This window comes from Chrysoperla carnea, chromosome 3, assembly GCF_905475395.1.
Source record: "Chrysoperla carnea chromosome 3, inChrCarn1.1, whole genome shotgun sequence".
NCBI classification, from domain to species: Eukaryota; Metazoa; Arthropoda; class Insecta; order Neuroptera; family Chrysopidae; genus Chrysoperla; species Chrysoperla carnea.
The window spans coordinates 14,163,016-14,185,164 of record NC_058339.1 but is presented as its reverse complement, the minus strand read 5'-3'; the positions used below and the strand labels follow the sequence as shown (position 1 = coordinate 14,185,164).

Here is a 22,149-nt window from a genome sequence, read left to right as displayed (position 1 = left end):
CCTCCTTAATTTATAAAATTCAGAAATAAAAATCACTTAAAAGTAAAAATATGGATTTCATATTTAAAATATATTAATAAGTTTTCGTGCGACGCGTCAGAATGTAGCGTACTCTTCAGTGGAGAAAATGGATAACAACATAAATCAATAGCTAAACTTTTTCCCCCTGGTAACGTAAAAAAGAACAACTCAATATATATTAACTGTACAGAATACATAAATTGTGAAAGTTAAAAAGATTTTCCTTTTAAAAGCATATCGAACTTATATAAAAGTATTTAAAATAAAAATTACTTTCACTACATTTGTTTTCGGGCAAATAACATAAGTACCTGTTTTTTTTTACAAACGATTGGAGTAAATCTTTAAAAGAAGTAGCTCATTTACTTTTTTGATAATGAGATATAAAAAAAAAACACTCATTTACCTGGATTTTCCTGTTCCTTACGTCTTCATGATCAGTACTAGGTTCCCATTTATTGACTCATCTTCAGTGTCCAACAAACTGTATGTTTAATACAACAAGTGAAGTTTACAAAATTTAAAAAACCCCCGACCAATGCGATTTATTTTTTGTAAACCGATTTTTGAAAACTTAGCTATAAAATGTTCTCAATCAAGGCGGTTCGACCAAGGGGCTACGATGCCACTGAAAAACACATAGCCGTACAGATAAACACTTTAAACTGATGACACTCCTTCTTTAATCAATATCAAAGTGATGGTCAAGGACATCAAATGAGATGAAAAGGATACTTAGAGAGATCTCATTATTTGGGAAAAATTTTTGAGTTGACTTTGTACTTTTGAATTTTTTGACCTAATTATTTTACAATTCGGTTTTCTAAATGAACGGAGTCATGGTTATTTTGGGCATTCCGTAGTAATTATTTATATGTTAAAATTATATGTCATGCCTTTTCCAAACTGAATCGATTTTGATCATCACCAATTTTTTAGTTTTTTCGGGTACAAAACTCTAAGCTCGCACATGAAACATGGCTATGAACACTCTTCGTTAAATCTGTCAAATGAAACCAAAAAAATTAAAATCAGTTCATCCGTTTAGGTGCTACAATGCCACAGACAGACAAACACACAGCCGCACACACATAGCGGTCAAACTTATAGCACCTCTTTTTTTAGTTCGGGTGCTTAAAAGAATAAATATATAAAAGAATAAATGTATAATGCTAAAAATATTTTTTTTTTCATGTCGATAAAATATCGAATCACTCGATATCAATATATTGTTTCGATGAAAAATAAATAAATGTGTATATATGCTTTTAGTAAGTATAAGTAGTACTATTATTGATTAAATTTGTGTATTTGTGATTGAGAAAATAAATCTGTCGTTGTGATAAATGTTTTTTCTTCAAAGATAAATTACTTCAATTTATCTTTGTTTTAGTTTTTCCCTTGATATAATTATACATATAGGCAATTGACAACTTTATATGTGTGAATACTTATCAAAAGTAATAATATCAATATGCTATGAGTTTACTGTGTGTAAAAATATTTTAAATTATGTTTCAAATCAAAAAATTCAATTGCAATAAAAGCATATTTTATTACAACCAATCAATTTGTCTATAATGTGTGTTCTAAATAAATAAAAATTTAGTAGAAAAAAGGTACTTTCTCTCACGTCGTAGAATAGTAGGAGGCGTATATCTTACTTTGAAGCAAGCGTTTCTTGAAAGTTGAAATTAGTTTTTGAATTCCTTCTATGATTTTATTTAATACCAACTAAATAATTTCAAAAATCTATTCGATACACATATAGAAATATGTAACATATCAGCCTATTGAAGGAAAAGTATATCGTTTTACACAAGAAAGGCGAAAATTTACAATTCGAGACTTCCACGTGCGATTTGAGAATGGCAATAGCTACGATTTTGAAAACTGACTATATTAAGTGAAAAACGCTATATTAAGTACTATATTAAATGAAAAATATTTTCTGGTTTTCATACTTTTAAGAACGTAATTCTGTAATTGTCGGGGTTTTAGTTTTCGAACTTTATTTTATTTATACCAGTTTGGGGTAAAAACAAATATATATTTGAAAAGTAAATAGCTTTATGTCCTCTAGAGGGCACCGTCTTCAATTTAATGTGGCGGATTAAATACAAATCCTATAACCAGCGGATGATCAAGACGCCTCGTTTGACAAATTATGATACGTAGTTTAGAAACTAGGTGGGAACAGACGAAAATATCAACTATTTTGCGGTTATAATTCCGTGATAAAGTATAACAATATTTATATTTTTGAAAATTGCTAATTACGCTCTTTAGTTTGACACCAAACATGCTATAATTAAATCGAATCGATTTTTTTTTCGGTCATAACCGTATGTCCTCTTGAAGGCGCTATATTCAATTTAATGTGGCGACTATAACCAGCGGGCGATCAAGGCACTTCTATCGATACCTCATTTGTCAAATTATGATAAGTAGTTTAGAAACAAAGTCCGAACAGATGTACATACATACATATCGGTCAAACACATAACCCTTGCCATTGTATAGTCGGGGTAAAAAAGCTAACGCTCGCATTTTATTTGATGGTGCATTTATGTGTTTTGGTTCACTTTAATAAAAAAACAAGAAGAAGAAAATAAATTGAATTTAGTAAATAAGCAATCAATTTTAGCACAAAAACTACAACAAATTTATTAATGTCCATAAATTTTCTATAACAAATACTGTGTTAATCTCATTTATTCCTATTGTATATAATTTTATTTTGTTTATATATTTTTTGTAGTGTTTGTTCAAATAATTTACAGTTTCAAAAAGATCTATATGTTCATATCGAACAAGAATTTAATTGTATACATAATTATTACAAATTAATTTTTGCACTTTTGTCTAGCAATAGCAATTTATAAACCAATTTTGGTTGACTAAGCTAATATTTCAAGTACGGAACCCTTAACTCTCATTTGAAACACAGCTAAGAACACTTTCCATTGAAGTACATTTCAAACAAAACAAAAAAAATCAAATTTTTAATCCGTTTAAGCGCATCGATGCTACAGACAGGCAGACACACAGACAGATGCACACATAGCGGTAAAACTTATAAACACCTTTTTTTTAGTTCAGGAGTTAAAAATTGGTTTAATGACTCCAATATCCTAAAGCTTGCCATACAGTAAATGTTCGTCAAATTTGACTTAAAGATATTTTCCAAAAGAATTTTGCAGGGGCTATTAATTTTCCTAAAACTCCTAAAATATAGCTAAATTTATTAATTACAGTGTTTTATAAACAGTATCTGAATAAAATTATATACCACCATTATTAATAACATAAAATAAAAATATTTATTAAATATATTTTGTTAAATTTGATTTTCACGAGCTTTACAGGTACATTATTCTATAAAAAAAATATAAATTATAATTCGATTGTCATAAAAAAAAAAAAATCAAATATACTGCTATAGGTAAAAAATTAAATTACCTTTATTGTAAATTATTAATGATTGAAAACAACATAAAATATTAATTGATTTATAACACTTAATTGAATGTCAATCATTATTTAATAAAAACAATTTTATTTTGCAAAAAATGAAAAATTAAATGAAAATGGTCTCTACAATGATTAAACAAATGTTTATTATTTTCAATACCATGTATATATGTAATATATATCATGGTATACTAAGTTTAGTTTCAAGTTTGTAATGCTTCAAAATATTGATGCTACGAACAAAATTTTGGTATAGGTGTTCATAAAATCACCTAATTAGCCCATTTTCGGTTGTCCGTCCGTCCGTAAGACCTATCTTGTAAAACGTTAGAGATAGAACAAAATTATCAGCTCCACAATAGTAACATTCTTTTAATTTCTCCATACCTGGCACCAATTGCAACGAGCCCCTCGTTGATTCAATAAATAAACTAACTTTGGGTTAATTCTTTGAAAATATCTTTAATAATTCGACAACACCTATAAGTGAGATAAATTTGCAGGTGCTTTGATGTCTTCTTTAACCAGGTTCCACTGTACATACAACTAGAAACAACGTTTTTGAGACAAAAATTCACGCTTTCGAGTTAGATTAAAATTATTTTTCTGAGATGACAATAGTTTATTCATGATAACTTTTTTTTTTACAAAACATAATAATAAACGAACTGTACATGTATGCTTTTATTTAACGTTAATTTTCGGTTAGGGTGAAAACTTTCACGTACAAATATAATTTTTATAAAAATTATTAAATTCCTTATCTTATTAACTCTAATTTCTATGAATGTGTGTCGTAATGGAAATAAATGAAAATTTTCTTTGAATAATTACCATGCAGACAAAGGTATTCCACATAAAAACAAGTGAAAAACAAACAATTGACTGAGTTAACTGTTGAAATACTATGTATAGAAAGTGTTGATTACTCTGTAACATTACCCATACATACATGTCACACATATACAACTGATATTACTGTATAATACATACTATACGATTTGCGCATAAATTTGCGCTTTCGCGGGTAAACAAGTTTACGAAAAAATTTTTCAGACAAAAGTTGTTTATTTTTTTATAAGGAACATTTAAACTTTTGTTCTATCCCTAACGCTTAACAAAATGAGTCTACGGACTCAAGGCGTAATTGGCCAATGTTCCTCATTTACGAAGTCGACCTCACTTTTTACATCCTAAGCACGCTATGAAAATTTCAGCTTGATATCTCTTTTTGTTTTTGAGTAATCGTGTTGACAGACGGGCAGACGACAGACGACAGACAGACAGACAACCGGAAATGGACTAATTAGGTGATTTTATGACCACCTATACCAAAATTTTGTTCATAGCATCAATATTTTTAAACGTTACAAACTTGGGACTTAACTTAGTGTACCTTCTTTTTTTTCATATACATGGTATACATGGCATAAAAACTCCTGTGAACACCAAAGAAATTTAGTATAATATCTGTAACGCTAAGTCAAAAACGAAAAGTGATAGCGAGCTGAAATTTTCAAATTTATATTACACCTAAAAAATTATAAGAGAGAGAAGAGCAGTTCAAAATACAAATAATTTCATAGTGAAATTCCCGAGTAAACAATTTTTCGGTCAATTTTTTTCCTCCTAAAATACTTGTCGAGTAGACTTAAACAATAAGGTCACTTTTTTAAATCCATGTGAATTTTCGAATTTTAGATTTGTTAAAATTCGAATGTACGCACAATTCTAGTTATACGTAGGCGTATTATTAATGTAAAATTATGAAATTTAAAATTATTTTAAAATATAAAATACGACGATATTTATATCTCAACTGGAAAACATAATAAAAATATTTTATAGTACACAATTAAAAATGAAAAATGATAAAATTATTAATGGATTAAGTGGTGTGAATGAGACAGAGACGCTTTTAAATAATAGAGCTTTACTTCTACCACTCATACCAGGCACACATTAACAAACTATAAAACCTACCTACATCATAAAATATAGGATGGTTTACAAATACTAAAAAGCTTAATCTTTTGAGTGTCTATAGGCAATTTTATAACAGATATGATATACAAATTACAAATTGAACAAAAAAATCTTAACAACAAAATTGCTGCGAACAAATCGGTGCGGTACATTTTTAAACCGTAAGTGTATTTTTCGTAGCGCCTAAGCGCATGAACCAATTTTGAAGAGTATTCTTAGCTATGTTTCAAGTGCAAATGTAGGGTTCAATACCCGAAAAAACTAAAAATTGGCGATGATCATCCAAATCGGCTCAGTTTGCTTGAAACAAAAAAGGAATTTAATGAAGAGTGTTCTTAGATATGTTTCAAATGCGAGATACGGGTTCCGTTACGAAAAATTTGTCGGGGGTTTTTTAAATTTTTGTAAATTTCCCTTGTTTGTTAATTTGTTACAAGTATTAACCATTTTTAGGGAGATTATATTTCGATTTCTTAATGTCCAACTAAATTTGTCCATATAATCGAACATTTTTTAATAATTTCAATTTTTGAATCTTGCACAAACAGAGAAAAAATTTAATATAAGTAAAGTCACTACGTGACTATTGTAAATAAACAATTTCGAAAAGGAACAAAAAACTATATGTAACTAGCGGACCCGACAGACGTTGTCCTGTACACACGTCTTTTTTTAATGAGCTGAAACAATCTGGACCGCTTTGATGAAAATTATTATTGAAAAGTTATTACTTTGTTAAATAAATAACAGCATCGTAAATGAAAACTTTAACTCATTTTAATGAAAGGTGAAAAAGCTTGCACTCAAAACATTTTATAACATATATATTTATTTTTTTTTAATTTACAAAAACTTAATTTATCGTAATGCCACCCAAACAGACGTTGTCCTGTGGAAACGTAACTACAATTCATTAATACCTATACTACGTTTAGCCTGTCTGCTACACTCATCCCGCTAAACCCCAATTTAACTCCCATTTATTGGACCGGCCTAAGCTTCGACCTTTGGCCTGGCCTTCGGCAGTGGAGCTCGCTGCGCTCGCATATGGCTCTAATAAATGCCTATTGACAATAAAAAATACATAGTACACATAGTAAATGTGATATGATTTATATGCGCTCCCACCATTTAATGAGATTTAACTTTTTTGGTGTGGAACCCTTAAAAACAGTTGTAGTGGACCGAATGGTAAATCTAAACCATTCTCCAATCCCCTTTAACTCACACAAAAAATTTCATCGAAATCGGTCCAGCCGTCTAGGAGGAGTTCAGTCACATACACACTCACACAAGAAATATATATATTAAGATATATATTTTAAATTCGATTATTTTATACAATAATGAAATGTAATCTTTCGTTAGATTGTATACCATTCATTTTTTTGCTATTATTGGAAGACGCAACATGCATAGCACTACTAAATATAAAAATAGCATAGCATGCAAAAATATTAATTTATACCAGAAAATACAGTTTTCTTATTTCGTCAATTTCTGCTTATTGTGTTTGGTAAACAATAATAAAAACATCCTTCGCTTCTCTGAATATCATTTACACTTGGAACTGTTGTAAAAGAAACAAAATAAAGAAAAAAAAAAGAAAGCTAAGGAAAAACTTATTTAAAATTATAAAACACACAAACATAACATACATTGACAACTCTCTTTACATTTTATAACCATAAATACTAATAAAAGTACAATCTAAAAAGTACAAAAGATATAAGAACGAACACAAATACCCTAACCTAACATATTGACATGTGTGAAGTTGTTCCTTCGTCTTCGAAACTTATACGAATTGTATGTGCTTCAAGTTGTTACAAATACTATAAGAAATATAGACGGAAAAAGGTCAAAAGGTTGCAATTCTATGGAACAATATGTATTTTCACGGAACCCGGCTCAAAATGTTCGTATGATTGTGTAGAACAAAGTCATTTTTATTAGAAAATGTGCTTTTAGTATGCGCATGAGCGCGCATACTAAGAAGTTCGCCCAAGATAATTCTACTGAAAAATGATGAAATTTTCGCAATTTTTTCTATTATTTGTATTCAATCTTATATTTTAGGATGTTCTAAGCATTTTTTTATAAAACTTTCCGTTTTTGAGATAAAAGCAATTGAAAAAAAAAAAAAACAAAAAACAAAAAACAAAACCTAATTTTGATGAAAATTTCATCAAATATTAGACTTGCTGTCATCTCTTCAACTTCTCATCAACAAAATTATCGATTATCGTATGGTTGTGATCCCATATTTGATTTAAAATCGATTGAAATTTATATTTAGGAGTATTCTAAGAACTTTTTGCATCTTCTAATTTTACATCTTAACTCACCATTTTTGAGATATATGAGTTAAATAAACAGCGTAAAGCGCTTAAATCTAAGCTGAAAAATTAAAAGACGCAAAGAGTTCTTAGAAAGTTTTGATGCGAAAATTTTAATAACGGTGAGATGAGGGAAGACAGTCAAGCGACAAAAATTTTTTTTTAATTTATCCAAAATCATCCAAAATATAAGATATCACGAAGAAGTAAAATATCCCAATATTCGTTAATTTCGACAATAACAAGTTTTCATCCAAATTAGGTATTGCTTTTTTCAATCACTTGTATCTCAAAAACGGTGAGTTTTAGAAAAAAATTCTTAGAATATCCGCATAGATCTAATAACTGTTTGCTCAAATTTCATCATTTTTCAGTAGAATAAGCTTTGGCGACTTCTAAGGGCGTGCGTTAGTGCGCTTATTAAAAGCACACTTTCTTATAAATATGACTTGAACTACACACTCATACGAACATTTTGAACAGGATCCCATAAAAATCCATCTTTTTCCATAGAATTGCAACCTTAAATGCTTCATTTCCTACGAAATAAAAGTATACATTCTTATTTATTTTGTTGTTTTGTAATTCGTATATATTTATTGATATTGAAATCTATTATTGAGTCCCCAATGTATTTGAAGTGAGGTATTGGTAAAAAAACGTGTTATTTGTGCAAATAGTAATTGAATACCTTCTATTTACGAACAATTTCAATCTATAAAATTTGTTAAATAATAAACATATTTTGTGTAAACTAAAAACAACTGGCCGCAAAATAGGCTTATTTTATATTCCTTATAACTACCTGCACCTTATCCAATCCATAAACTGCTGTTTACAATTTTTCAAAAATGTTAATCAACTAAGATGCAAGTGACCTAATGATAAATCATTCAATATTTGGTTTCTGCACAATAATTTGCAAATATTATTTGTATCGACCATTAATTATCAGCGATTATGATCCAGTGAATAAATAAGGTATTAACTTAACATAGACAAAAACAGTTGAAATGTGCCAATGGAGAAAATCCATAGTGTTACTATAATACAACACTTACCAAACCTCAAACTGATTCTAAACCTCATGACAGAGAGTGAAAAATAAAGAAAAAAAAGTAACTGAAACATATATATTATGCACGTGATTGTTTAGGATGAGATTGGGGGGAGTTGGATGTTAAATATATACTATACATATTTGGTTTATGTATATATATATATGGTTTTGTCAAGAACGTACTCGAAGAAACCTTTCTTCCGTATAACATAGACAAGAACAGCTGCTGCTTCTTCTTCTATTTCTTCTACGTCTTGTACTTCTAGTAACTTCCTACTTTTTCAATGTACAGCTACATAGAAGATATATATATATATATATATATATATATATATATATATATACTTACGCTTTTCAATTCTGATGCATTGCAGAATGAAAAGGTATACAGAAAATGAGAAATAATTTATCAAAAACTTATAAAGCATATACTAGAAATAATTATAATATGTACCGATTTGGGATATCAATTATAATATTTGCTAATAATAGGGAATATATAAATACTGTTTAAAAGCGTCATGGCGTATTAATATGTGATCTGTCAGTTGCTCACAGTTCAATGTACTGTTTACTACAGGTATAATTTCCACGTATATAGTAATTATAGTATGTATCTATGGTAATACCATACAAAATATAAGTAATTAATACCATACAGTATATCAACAAGTCTGGCAAACCACATACTATGACGTTACGTCCGTTTTAAAATTTGAATTTCCGATTTAGAAATTTAAATTTCTGTCACTGATTTTGTACATTTATTAATTAATTTTAAGTAAGAAAAAATTATCATAACTCGGTAAATTATCACAAGTTTAATTGGAAATTCAAAAAAATAAAATTTTCATTTATGTAAATACTTTTTTATTATGTGCCGGATGATTACAAATTTGAAACAAGTTAATGGGTAGGTGGCTTTTCTGTGATTCAACTCATACCTTAAAAAACTTTGTTCCATCAACCCTCCTTTCAATGAACAAACCGTTTATAGATGAATGAACCTATTTTGCTTATATACATTATAACCCATAGAAAGTTGTATCCAAGCTCCGAAATTCAGACAAAGACATTTGTATAAGCTATAAAAAACTTGCATTGAAAATTACACGTTTTCAATAACAATCAATTCAATATCGACGTATTTCTTCTTTGCAACTAGAAAGAAATATATGGCTACAATGTTAATCAAAACTAGAACACAAATTTAAAAATTGGCAGTATATAGTGGTACTGAAGTCGTGTGAGTGCGATCCCTGTAGTCCAACTTCCCGGAGGGGAAAAACATTAAAAAAAAGGTCCTGTTAGCCTTTATAGATTATTCTTCGAACATGTACTGCAGCTTATGCTGGAACGATCATTATCTCCATAGATAAATGATGTATTTTATCCACTTTCCAGATTCTGTTTATTCAGTTTTTTCCAGTTTTTTATTACCATTAAAAAACGGCTGAACTAATTCTGCTGAAAATTCTTTCAGTTCTTAAATACACGATTACGCGTTGAATAAGCCTAGCCACTTGTTAATGTCATAACTGGATCGCGAGATAATCGCTGCGAAAAAATCCGAACGAACATTCGCTCATACGTAGACACACACACACAGACATCACATTGAAAAGGTTTGATTCGGATATTGCAGCCTTGAAACCGCAGAAATATGTAAAACTGGAGATTTTCAAAATCGATCCCATTACATTAACTTCCTCTGGAAAGTTAACAAAGTATGATGAGATCATACTTTTCAATAGAGGATTTTATTTGGACATTTTTCGTGTTTCGAATATACTTATTCGTTATTACACATCGATACACACATTGATAGTGATGTACATGTATGTAATGTCTTTTTAAAGTATTATAAGATCTTGTGTGACACATTATACAACATTCTTAACATGTCAACCTATTATTATTTATATAAAATAAAATACTATTTACAAAATAGAACAAAATAACACACTACCAACCAACCAACCCAAAACGAAGCTGAAACTACCATTATATGTGTTTGTGGAATTGTAGGAATTGATGAGATACTCCTTTTCTTAACAGTTTTACTTTTTTTTTGTTTTGTTTTATTTTTATTTTCATTTTATTCTTCCTGTTCTTATTTCAGAAGTTATATTATTTGTACATCACACAATAAACTGACATTGACGTAATAGATGTTTGTGGATGGGTGGTTTTTGAATGTTTTTATTTTTTATTGTATATACTAAGTATAAAAGTATATGTCGCATGTGCCATGCCAGTCTCTACAATATCATATTATTTTAACAAGTGGAACAAATTATTTTCATCAGCGTTGTTTTCGTCTCTCTCATTTTCGTAATGTCATTTATTCTTGTCTATTCATTTCAATTTAGTTCGATGATTTTTTAGGTTAATTGACAGTATTATTTTACACTAGATAATTATGTTATTTTCATTCATTTGAGAAAAAAAAAAATAAAAACCCTAAAGAGTGTTACTTTGAGCAAGAAACAAGTCATCAATTAAACTTGAAATACTAATTCTCCTAGAATATAACTCGTCGAAGTTACAGTTGTCTGAATATTTTGGAAAAATTTATTTATTATTGGTATTCTCAATATATATTATTTCTCGAGTCAATTTTTCCTGTCTACGCGATATCTTATGGGTCTTTATTTTGAAATTGTATAAGATAAAATAAATTTATCAAAAGATATATTTCTAATAGTCTTTGCCTTTTTGGCTCTATCCAAGAGTCGATCTATCACATAGAAATTGAGGTTGTTGAGTGAGATGAGTAAAACTCTGGCCATCACCAAAGTTGTAGAAGGAACTTAAAGTAAGAACGTTACATGATACCATGAAAGCTAAAACGAAAATATTTTTTTTTCGAAAATCATATACATTTGATATCCCAACCTCACAAGATTTTATCAATGGAAGTTAATTTTCAAGACAAGGCCAAGATTGATACCCAATTTTACCTTTGAGACAGTTTAACCCTGCCAAAGGGGCAAAGGGCATGAAAACAAACTTGAGTTATTATTTGTGATCATTATTTGGAAACAATGGTTTGTAAGAATTTTATAATGAAAATTCTCAAAATTTTCTCAAATTGTCTCTTTTTTTATATCAATTTTTTACGTTTATCAATAACTTGCAACGTCTTTGTAAAAAAATTCTAAGTATTTCTATATAAAAATGTTTCTAACTAAAAGTTAAAAATATAAAATAAACCATAAAACGCCTCAAAGCAAAGGAAAAGTTTTTCGCTGGAAGTTCGCATGAATACATAAAAGTTCTAACTATCAAGAGTAAGTAATAGTTGTTTGTCAGCATTTCAGTTTAAAATTTTTTGTTTTGTTTGCGACCAACATTTAATATTTTTTCTATATAAAAGCTATGATGAGTGTAGAACAGCTCATCATCACTCATAGTACACCAGTTCTTGAATGTTACACTATTTTTGCAATAGGATTTTGTCCTAAATTTGAAAAATTTGTGTATAACGTTACATTAGTATCTGATTTACACCAAAAAAAGTATAATTAAAAAAAAAAAGAGAGATGTCTTCGGACACTCGGTTCGAACTAAACTAGAACACTTTTACAATATTGTAGATTGATGGTGTCTACCTATTTTACAATATAGGTAGACCACAGCCAACGTAAAGAGATACGCTTGGCTTGCAGTTTTTTATATTTGTTTTTTTTTTTATGTTTAATTTCTATTTTCGAATAAAATGATCCACTTTGAATTAATTAATATTTGGTTGAGATTTTTCATATTTGAATACCAACTTTTTTCTCATAAAATATTTCAATGATGTAGGTATTCATCAATTTTATACATCATTTTGAGTGGTATTTATTAAAAGCTCTTAAAACGTAATTTTATTATATTTAAGTTTTCGAAAAAAATTTAAATAAAATTTTCTTATGAGGATATGGGAAGTTAAAAACTAATTAAATACATTTTTATTTAGTGGAATTTGTGATGAAAATTGTTATAACTTTTTTCACAATTTTTTTCTTCTAAACTTACAATACTTACTTTATCCAATGATTCAAAATCGAATATTTATAGTCTTAAGGATGTATGAGCATGACAACAATGTTTGATTTAAAGGCTCAAAATTTTCTTATAAGCAGACTTTTACTCAAAGAATTTGTAGTTCAAATTTCAGCATAGGTATCCGTGCAAATTTTTAAATAGTCATTGAAAATCGATATAAAATACATTGCTCTTATGGAGGATTCTCAAAAAACGACATATTTTGAAAGTTTTTGATAATTTTCACTTGGAGTGAATGAAATCAAAATTAAAAATTACTTTTTAATAGAAAGTAAACATATAAGCAATGGCAAAGAAAAGAAAAAGACCAAGTGTCTCCGTCCATATAAGGGGTGTAAGAGCAGGGTAGATTTAGGGTTGAAATTATTTTATCTTATTTTCAACTTTGATGATGAATTTTGTTATAATTTCATGAATGTCGACGAAAAATAAATGTAAAATTCTTCGATATGTCCTTGGTTTTCGAAATATCGAAAGCTGAATAATCAAACAAAATTTCAATTTTCGATATTTTGAAAAATACACCAGATATCGAAAAATTTTATTCTTACTTTTCGTGTTATATTGTCAAGTTATAATATAATTTATCACCAAAATTGATAATATATATTTTATAAATTTGTGCCCCCACTACCGTGCTCATACATTCTTAAGCATATTTTTTCATCAGAACCAATAATTACAATATATAGAAAATCTCATTTTGCATATTGTATTTTCTATAGCAAATGTAGATAAGAAACGTATGTAATAATATAACACCATAAAGATACATAGGCATATTTGGTAATACTGTTGGGAGCTGATAGCAACTTTTTTATATTCATAACTTTTTTACATAACAACAAAATATAATAATATTTTTGGTTTATGTAGATAATTTTACACAGGTTTTAAGGATTTAGACTTCATGGGTATTCTAATAAAAACAACATAGGCTAAAAGGTGTTTTTATCTTCCGTTACATTCATATATGTATGTACTGACGTATGTTACCCGTAAGCAAGTTGATATGTTATCATATTTGTAGCTCTAAACTAGAATAATTTTTATATATTTGATATTTATACATATCTCTGCGTCAAAATCTAGTAAGTTATTCATATTTATTAAATCAGTAATAGTTCTAAGGTTTTGTTGATAGGTATGATGAAATGTAGATTATTAATTCTTATTTATTTAAACGAGCAATACAATTTTTCCATTTTTTTGCAATTTTTTAAGGGGTACCCCTTTGAAAAAATCGATAAAATCAGGAAAACAACTTTTTTTTTGAATTTAATGAAACTCGGTGGATGGGATAATTTTGATCCAAGAAGTACAAAAATCAGATTAATTTAATCGAACTATTTGGATCGATTTTAGTCCGTATCTCAAAAACTATCCGACCAGTCAACAAATGCACCTGATTTTTGTACTTTTTGGGTCAAAATTACCTTATATACTGAATTTTAATGAAATTGGGGACACAAACAATTTTCGATTTTTTGCAATTTTTTTAAGGGGTACCCCTTTGAAAAAATCGAGAAAATCGAATAAAAATTTTTATTTCGGAATTTGATGAAGCTCAGTGGATGATATGAATTTTGATCCAGAAAGTATAAAAATCAGGTTAATTTGAAGATTGGACCTATTAAAAAGTTACAATGTCAGAAAGTATCATGGGCAAAACTTCATTTTCAAAAAAATTAGAGTTCCCCACAAAAAAATTAAAATCCATAAAATTGTGAACAAAAGGTAGGATTGTAAAATAAATGAGGGCTATAACGTGATAGTCTTTTTTTTTAAAAAGGAGAAATTGCCCAGCAAAACGGGCGGGTATCTACTACATATAATAATCTAATATTTTTAAATTTTCTTTAAAAAAATATTTATATTTGGATTAAAAAATTAATCACACTTGGTGTTTTGATGCTACACTTTCTATGTAAGTTATATCATCAACCACTGTTTTCAGCATGTTGAAAATTGGTTGATATTCGATTAAAAACCGATTCGAACATCATTTACAGACTCTAACACAAGGTCACATAGTCTTTTACCCTTTTCTTATTTTAAGCGCCGTATATTACACAAGTATTTATTCATATTGTTTTTTTTTTAATAGTCTTTTCTTTTCCATATAAGATTGAGTTCTTCAAATGAATACATTTAATTGTCCATTGTAAATTAAAGAGGCATGTTTAATTGAAATTGTACAATTTAAAATTTGTATAGTTCAATTTTATACGCGTTAAGTGATTGTTGGAATATTATTGACATAAGGTACGACATATTTAATTTTTTTGTATAATTTTTCTCAAATTATTGAAAAATTTCGTACTTCGAACCAAAGATATTTTTGTGAAAAATTTATTTAAATTGAAAAGGTCAAAAAAATTTTATTTTTTCTTAACTACTTTTTTGGGCCTAAAAATAAACCGTGGCGTGGCGTCGTAAACCGTGATTTGACGTCGTTTTATTTTTATTTATTATTTTTTTCTAATTTAAATGTTTAAAAGAAGCAGTATTTTTTATTGGATAATATTAGTTTTCTGGGCCTTAAAATAAACCGTGGCGTCGTGAACCGTGATATGACGTCGTTTTGCTTCGTTCAAAAATTTAAATGTTCAAAACAAACAGTATTTTTTATTGGATTATTATTTATGTTTCTTTTATTATTTATTTTAAATTTCTTATTTTATTATTACTGTAAAAAGTAGAAAAAATAAAATGGTTTTTAAAATTTTTTTATTGCAAATTAATAAAAGTTACTTCTTTCCTCCTAATTATTGGTGTTAAAGAATATATTCAATAACAATACCAATAATTGGGAGGAAATAAGTAACTTTTATTAATTTGCAATAAAAAAAAAAAAAACGAACTCAGTTCAAATTATATAAATGCATGAAATTTTTGGGATATGAAACCCTAAACTCGCACTAGATACGTATCTAATAACACTCTCCATTAAAATACCATTTTCCTTAGAACATTGTCCAATCTGAACCGATTTTGAGGATCATCGTCTATTTGTTTGTTGTTCCGGGTACGAAACCCTAAACTTTCACTTGAAACATAGGTAATTATACTCTCCATTAAATTACCTTTCAAACAAAACAAAAATATCTGTTCATCCGCTTAGGCACTACAATGCCACAGACAGAAAGACACTGATAGCGGTCAAACTAATAGCACCCTTTTTTTCAGGGGTTAAAAATTAGTTTACAAAGATAAAAACTTATCATTTAAGTGGAAATTTTTGTTGAATTTGTAAATTTTTCATTGAATGTCAACTCTAAAATGCTCTGCCTAAGAATTTAATTTCTCTTAGTTTGATCTGAGTAGGTATTGTAGTGACGTATTTATCCTATCACTATTATTCATTACCCATCAAAAAATTGTAATTTAATGTTATTATCAGGTCACTTCTTGTGACACAATTTTAAATTAATGTTGACCTGTTAACCTGACAATTTAAAAATTAAGATATTGGGCTGTTTTCTTTTACAAGTTGTCAGGCATATGCTGGATTTTTTAATGATTTCGTCTTTAATTAAAAGGTTTTTTATCTGTTCTTAGAAAAGTATCATCATATTAAAAACTAAATCTATGTGTGTGTCCCGAAATGAATCAGAACCATCAATTTGTAATATTTATTTATTATTCATAGTCAACAAATGAAAATCAATTGCATCAAAAATCAATGTATGCAATCTACATACTAAATTAATGTTTTTATAATTCATCATAATTATGAAAATAATAATAATAAAATTACAAGGCATAAGCAGTGTACATATTTATCAACATCACAATAACCAAACAAAATAATTAGCAATTAAATATTCATATATCGATTGTTGCTTACAATATAAAGAAAAATAAAAGTAATAAAATGTAACACGTATTTATAATAAATTTTTCCAAAATTAACATTCATAGAGACCTTTATCAATCAAAATAGTTTTACCTTTTAAATATTATTTGTTTATCTTGTAAATCATGATTAACACATAAGTGAAAAAATATATGCGTATTACAAATAACTTGTATTATCGATATTTAAAAACAAAAAACTAGATGTTTTAATATCTTAACTTTACGACTATGGAACACAAAGCAATTTTAAGGCAACTTTCGTCTTATATGGAAATGAGTTTCCGGGTAATTGTTTCTTTCGGTTTCCTTTTCCTGATTATAAAAAGGCAAATTAATGAAAGCAACTAGGTAGTCTGCCCACAAAATTTAGCTAAGCTGCCCAAAAAAGTTTGAATTTGCTGTTTTAAAAAACGATTACCTTCGATGCTAGTTTCTAACTTTTTTATTTACGAAAATTATTTCTTGTTTTAGGATGGTTGTTCCAGCATTTTGCTCAATATTTTTTGCAACATATGATTGGGTTTCTGATTCAAAAAAAGAACACAGCACGTCTTCGAATTATCATATATTTCCGACAATAACTATTCTGATTTTATCATTAATAGTTGGTAAATATATAGAGTATCGATGGAAAAATCGTCGTTTTTTCAAATTGGCTGCAAAGTTTAATGGTCCAGATCCGTTACCATTCATCGGAAATGCACATATGTTCTCAGGAACATCCGAAGGTACTTAAACTACTATTTAACTTTAAAAAAAACTTTATTCAATGATGGTATTATTTTCAGTTGTATTTAAGCAAATCCTTTATCACTTTTATAATTATAACGATAAAGGACCATCACGATTCTGGCTGGGTAATCAATTATATGTGGTAATTACAAAACCCCAGCACATGAAAGCTGTGTTAACAAACTCAAATGCTTTACAAAAATCATACGTTTATAGTTTTATTAATACATGGTTGGGTACAGGTTTATTTTCGGCACCAGGTACATATTAATTAATTAAATTTCTAAGTGATCAAAACGAGGACCTCTTACTAGACGGTCGTAGACGCCAATATTCCTGTTTTGTAACATTTTTCTATAATTTAAATTTGAAATTTTTACAGTGACGATTTGGAAACATCATAGGAAAATTATAATGCCTTCTTTTAATCAAAAAATATTGGATACGTTTATAAGTATATTTCAAGAACGAAGTAATGTTTTGGCAAAAAAATTGGAATGTGAAACAGGCTATTTTGATATTTTTCCATACGTAAGTCGATGTACATTGGATAGTATTTGCGGTAAGTTCCTAAAACTTTGAAGTAGCCTCATTCCAATTATCAATCCAACTTTCACGATTAGAAATTTCAAAAGTATAAAGTTTAAATTAAGAATGGGAAGAACGAAATTAGCACAAAACTGTCAGGTCCATGAAATGTCTACTTTTTAGAGCATTTCCACAAATTTTTAAACGCCAAAGATAATTGAAGCATTTCCCTGTGTTCTTTTAATTTTATACAAGTAATTCATCGTTAAAAAAGTGAACTTGAAAATAAATAATGATACTAATATTTTATCAAAACTTCGTGTATAGAATATTAATTATGAATCAGAATCAAGACTATTTGATATTGTTATTGAATACATAGTCAATATGTGAAAGAAAAAAAACATAAGAATAGGTTCTTGAATATTGAATTTATTTATTTATATTTAGTGTTTGTCTTACAGAAAGTGCCTTGGGTATTACAGTTAACAGCCTCGAAGATAGTAACGAGAAATACGTGGAATGTGCAACAAGGTATATTTTAATTACATTAATACTATTTAATCGGTTCAGTGGTAGTGTGATCTAAATCGTCTCTAAAACGTTCGGCTACTGACTGGAAGGTTATTTACTACGATTCATATAATTTTTAAATTTTAATTAGAGTTTTAGATATTGTTAATACCAGAATGTTAAAAGTATGGTTACATCCTGATTTCATATTTAAGAGAACAAAGCTTTATCGAGAACTACAATTTCATATACAGTATTTACACAACTTTACTGATAGTGTAAGTATTTCAAACTTGAAATTTTATTTTAAAAATATCGATCATGAAAAAACTTAATTCTTTTCGGTAGCTGTTGTTCAACAACAGCTTGGATTCAATAAAACTCATTCGCGATTAAAAAAATTATGTCGTCTACGCCCAAATTTAATATCAATATGTTTCTTGATTAATAATCATTGATTATTACGTATATAATACGGTAAAAAGATGACAGATCCTCAACTTTTGCCTTATTGTGTTCGTTATTATAAACACGAGTTAAGACATGGATTTCTTTTTTTTATTCCAAGAATAACCAAATACACTAATAAATTTCCTATGTTCTGTTTTTAATAGATTATTAAACAAAAACGAGCTGAATTCAAAGAAATACAAGAATCAAATAAATTTTCCCCAACTGACCAGAACAATGATGAACCAATATTTAAACGAAAAGCTTTCATTCAATTATTGATGGAGACCTCAGATTTCACGGATGAAGAAATTCGTAATGAAGTTGATACAATGACAGTAGCGGTAATTATATAATATAATAATACCAATACTTTCAAAAATTAATCGCCTTCTAATGTTTGATCCAAAAATTAAACGGTTTTCGTAAATATGCAGTGTTTCGTTTACTTAATTTTAGCATATATTTTATGAAATTATTGAAGGAAATTGAAGGAGGTTATATAAGGACTTTGTTGTAACATAATTAGACGATATAAATGTTTGGTGTTACGAGCTGGCGCAATTTTTAGCTATTGTTTTTTTTTTTAAATTACGACGTTTTGGCCAAATTTTCTCTTGTTTAAAACCTAATTACAAATTTCAGGGAAATGATACGACAGCAACCGTGAATAGTTTTACCCTATTGCTGTTAGCAATGTATCCAGATATTCAGGTAACTATTTTTTTAGGCTAGCTTTGAGTGGGAGCGTACAAAGTGGGGTGTTAATATACGATTATAAAAAGTTTTCGATTCTTTATATTTGGCGCTATGACTTTCATGAAGATCGAACACAAAGAAGAATCTTGCGGGATTTTAAAAATTAAGGTACTTTTTTTTCCTGCCCCAAGGCTACAAATGTGCATTATTTCTGCAATTCCTAAAAGATTTTTGTTTATAAATGTTGATTTATGAGTTTAATCATTATGATAAGCAATAAACCCATGTTCACTTTTATAAATCGCTACGACTTCTATAAATCGTGAAAATTAAGAAACGTTACAAATTAAATAAAAATAATAACTTCTGTATTAGAACTTACCACTTACGCCTCACTCTCTATTGGTCCGTTTTTTAACTGGTAATTTGATTTTTAAACTGATATGTTTCTACAGGAAAAATTATATAACGAAGTTTACAGTATAGTTGGTGATAGCGATAAGACAATTGAATTAGAAGACTTACCAAAATTAAAATATACAGAAATGGTAATTAAAGAAAGTATGAGATTATTTCCAATAGGACCAATTCTCGGTCGAGATGCACTAGAAGACATTCAATTAGATGAAAATTATACTATACCAAAAGGAAGTGGAATTGCTTTAGGAATATATTATACACACCGAGATCCAGAATATTGGACCGAACCAGATGTTTTTGATCCAGAAAGATTTCAACCGGAAGAATTAAAATCACGTGATCCATATAGTTATTTGCCATTTAGTGGAGGACCACGAAATTGTTTGGGTAAATTTTTACTTTTTCTTTGTCAAAAATGTATTGGTGTAAGTGGTCATAAAAGTAAAAGGCACCCAATGAACTCCTTAAAATTATAAAGTGAAAATAACGAAAAATATGAATTATGATGAAAAATATGTTAAAAATGTTACATGTTACACCCGCCTGACTATTAAAAATTTGCTCTCTTCATTAAAATACGATGTAAGGTGTTCAATGGATGCCTTTTTCTGTTATGGGCTCTCATAACTGCCAGCACTTTGTTGTTTCAAAAAGAATTACAATATTAACAGAAATAATATTACCTTCAATGTACGATTTAACGATTTTTAAAAAATTTGTAATTTTTCAGGTATTAAATATGCTTACATGGCAATGAAAATTCTCATAGCAACAGTGATCAGACATTATAAATTAAGTACAGATTTAAATTTAGATGACTTGATATTAAAAACCGAATTGACGCTAAAATTATCAAATGCCTTTCTTTTAAGAATACAAAAACGTCAAACGATGTCTCAGTGATAAACTTTCTCTTATAAATTGTAAATAAATCTTTTATTTAATAAACCATTTTTTATATGTATCTTTTTTACTTTGAATAAAACCACATATTTCAGAAGCATGGATTGTCTGCGTTTGTAATTTGATGTTTTAAGATAAATTTGAGCAAGGGCCTGATTAATTACATTCAAGGCAACAGATTCAGGTCATTCATCAATAAATCTTAGTTTATTTAACCAATAACAAAATCATTTTAAAAGAGAATCACTTTAATAACATGTCGAAAATATAAAATTAATTCATCGTAAACCTTTGACTAAGTAAGAGTAAACCCTGCTGTGATATCATAGCGGTATGAGTCATAGACCATCAGCTAGTTCAGTGTAGACAGCTGGATATAACATATACATAGATAATGAGTATTTATACTTATTATAATCAGATGTCTATGAATATATCTGTCAAACTGATTTGTGTTATTTCGTATAATGATACCCATATTACGTCATCAAATTGGATGCCCGCGTTTTTGACAGTTTAAAAAAGGTTTAAAATTTAATTTAAGTTTTTGGCAAGAAAGCGTGTGTATTTTTCCGAAATTTTTTGGTGACTTTTTATTAGCAAAATCAATATTTAAAAATACTTTTTCAAAAATAGTGGAATACCCTATTATATTGAAAAATATTACATATTTAACAAACGCCACACATGAAAGCTGCTTGAATATACAAAGTCAAAACGTCTGAAGCTTTGTTAACAAATTGATTCATTTTTACATCAATTAGCTCCATCAAATATAATAATTATATCTATTTGTTATAAGGGGCATATATAATTTGAATACTGACAGAATGTTGTCACAAAAAAAGAAAAGGCATTTAAAAATACAACGAACAATGAATAAAATTAATTAACTGTTATTAAATAAATCTCTCAATTAATTAATTGATTTAACAAAAAAACAAACAAAAAAATTCAAAGAACAAAATAAATTTTTTACACCAGTATTACAAATGATTCATATTATTTTATTTTCATTTAGTAAAATTAAATAATTTTTGTAAGACATGATAATAAAGCTCATTAGTTAAATAGAACATTAATTATTATTATTTTTTTTATATATCAATC

General features: G+C 28.1%; 1 protein-coding gene across 1 annotated transcript; it reads left to right on the top strand.

Moving 5' to 3' along the window:
- Nucleotides 1-15,120: 15,120 nt before the first annotated feature.
- Nucleotides 15,121-21,039, top strand: LOC123295872 (cytochrome P450 4C1-like). Its single transcript, XM_044877333.1, has 10 exons — nucleotides 15,121-15,198; nucleotides 17,266-17,522; nucleotides 17,583-17,786; nucleotides 17,909-18,088; nucleotides 18,519-18,588; nucleotides 18,719-18,845; nucleotides 19,182-19,361; nucleotides 19,663-19,731; nucleotides 20,172-20,523; nucleotides 20,867-21,039. The coding sequence occupies exons 2-10, from the start codon at nucleotides 17,267-17,269 to the stop codon at nucleotides 21,037-21,039; spliced, it is 1,611 nt and encodes a 536-aa protein (XP_044733268.1). The 5' UTR covers nucleotides 15,121-15,198; nucleotide 17,266.
- The last annotated feature ends 1,110 nt before the right edge of the window (nucleotides 21,040-22,149 follow it).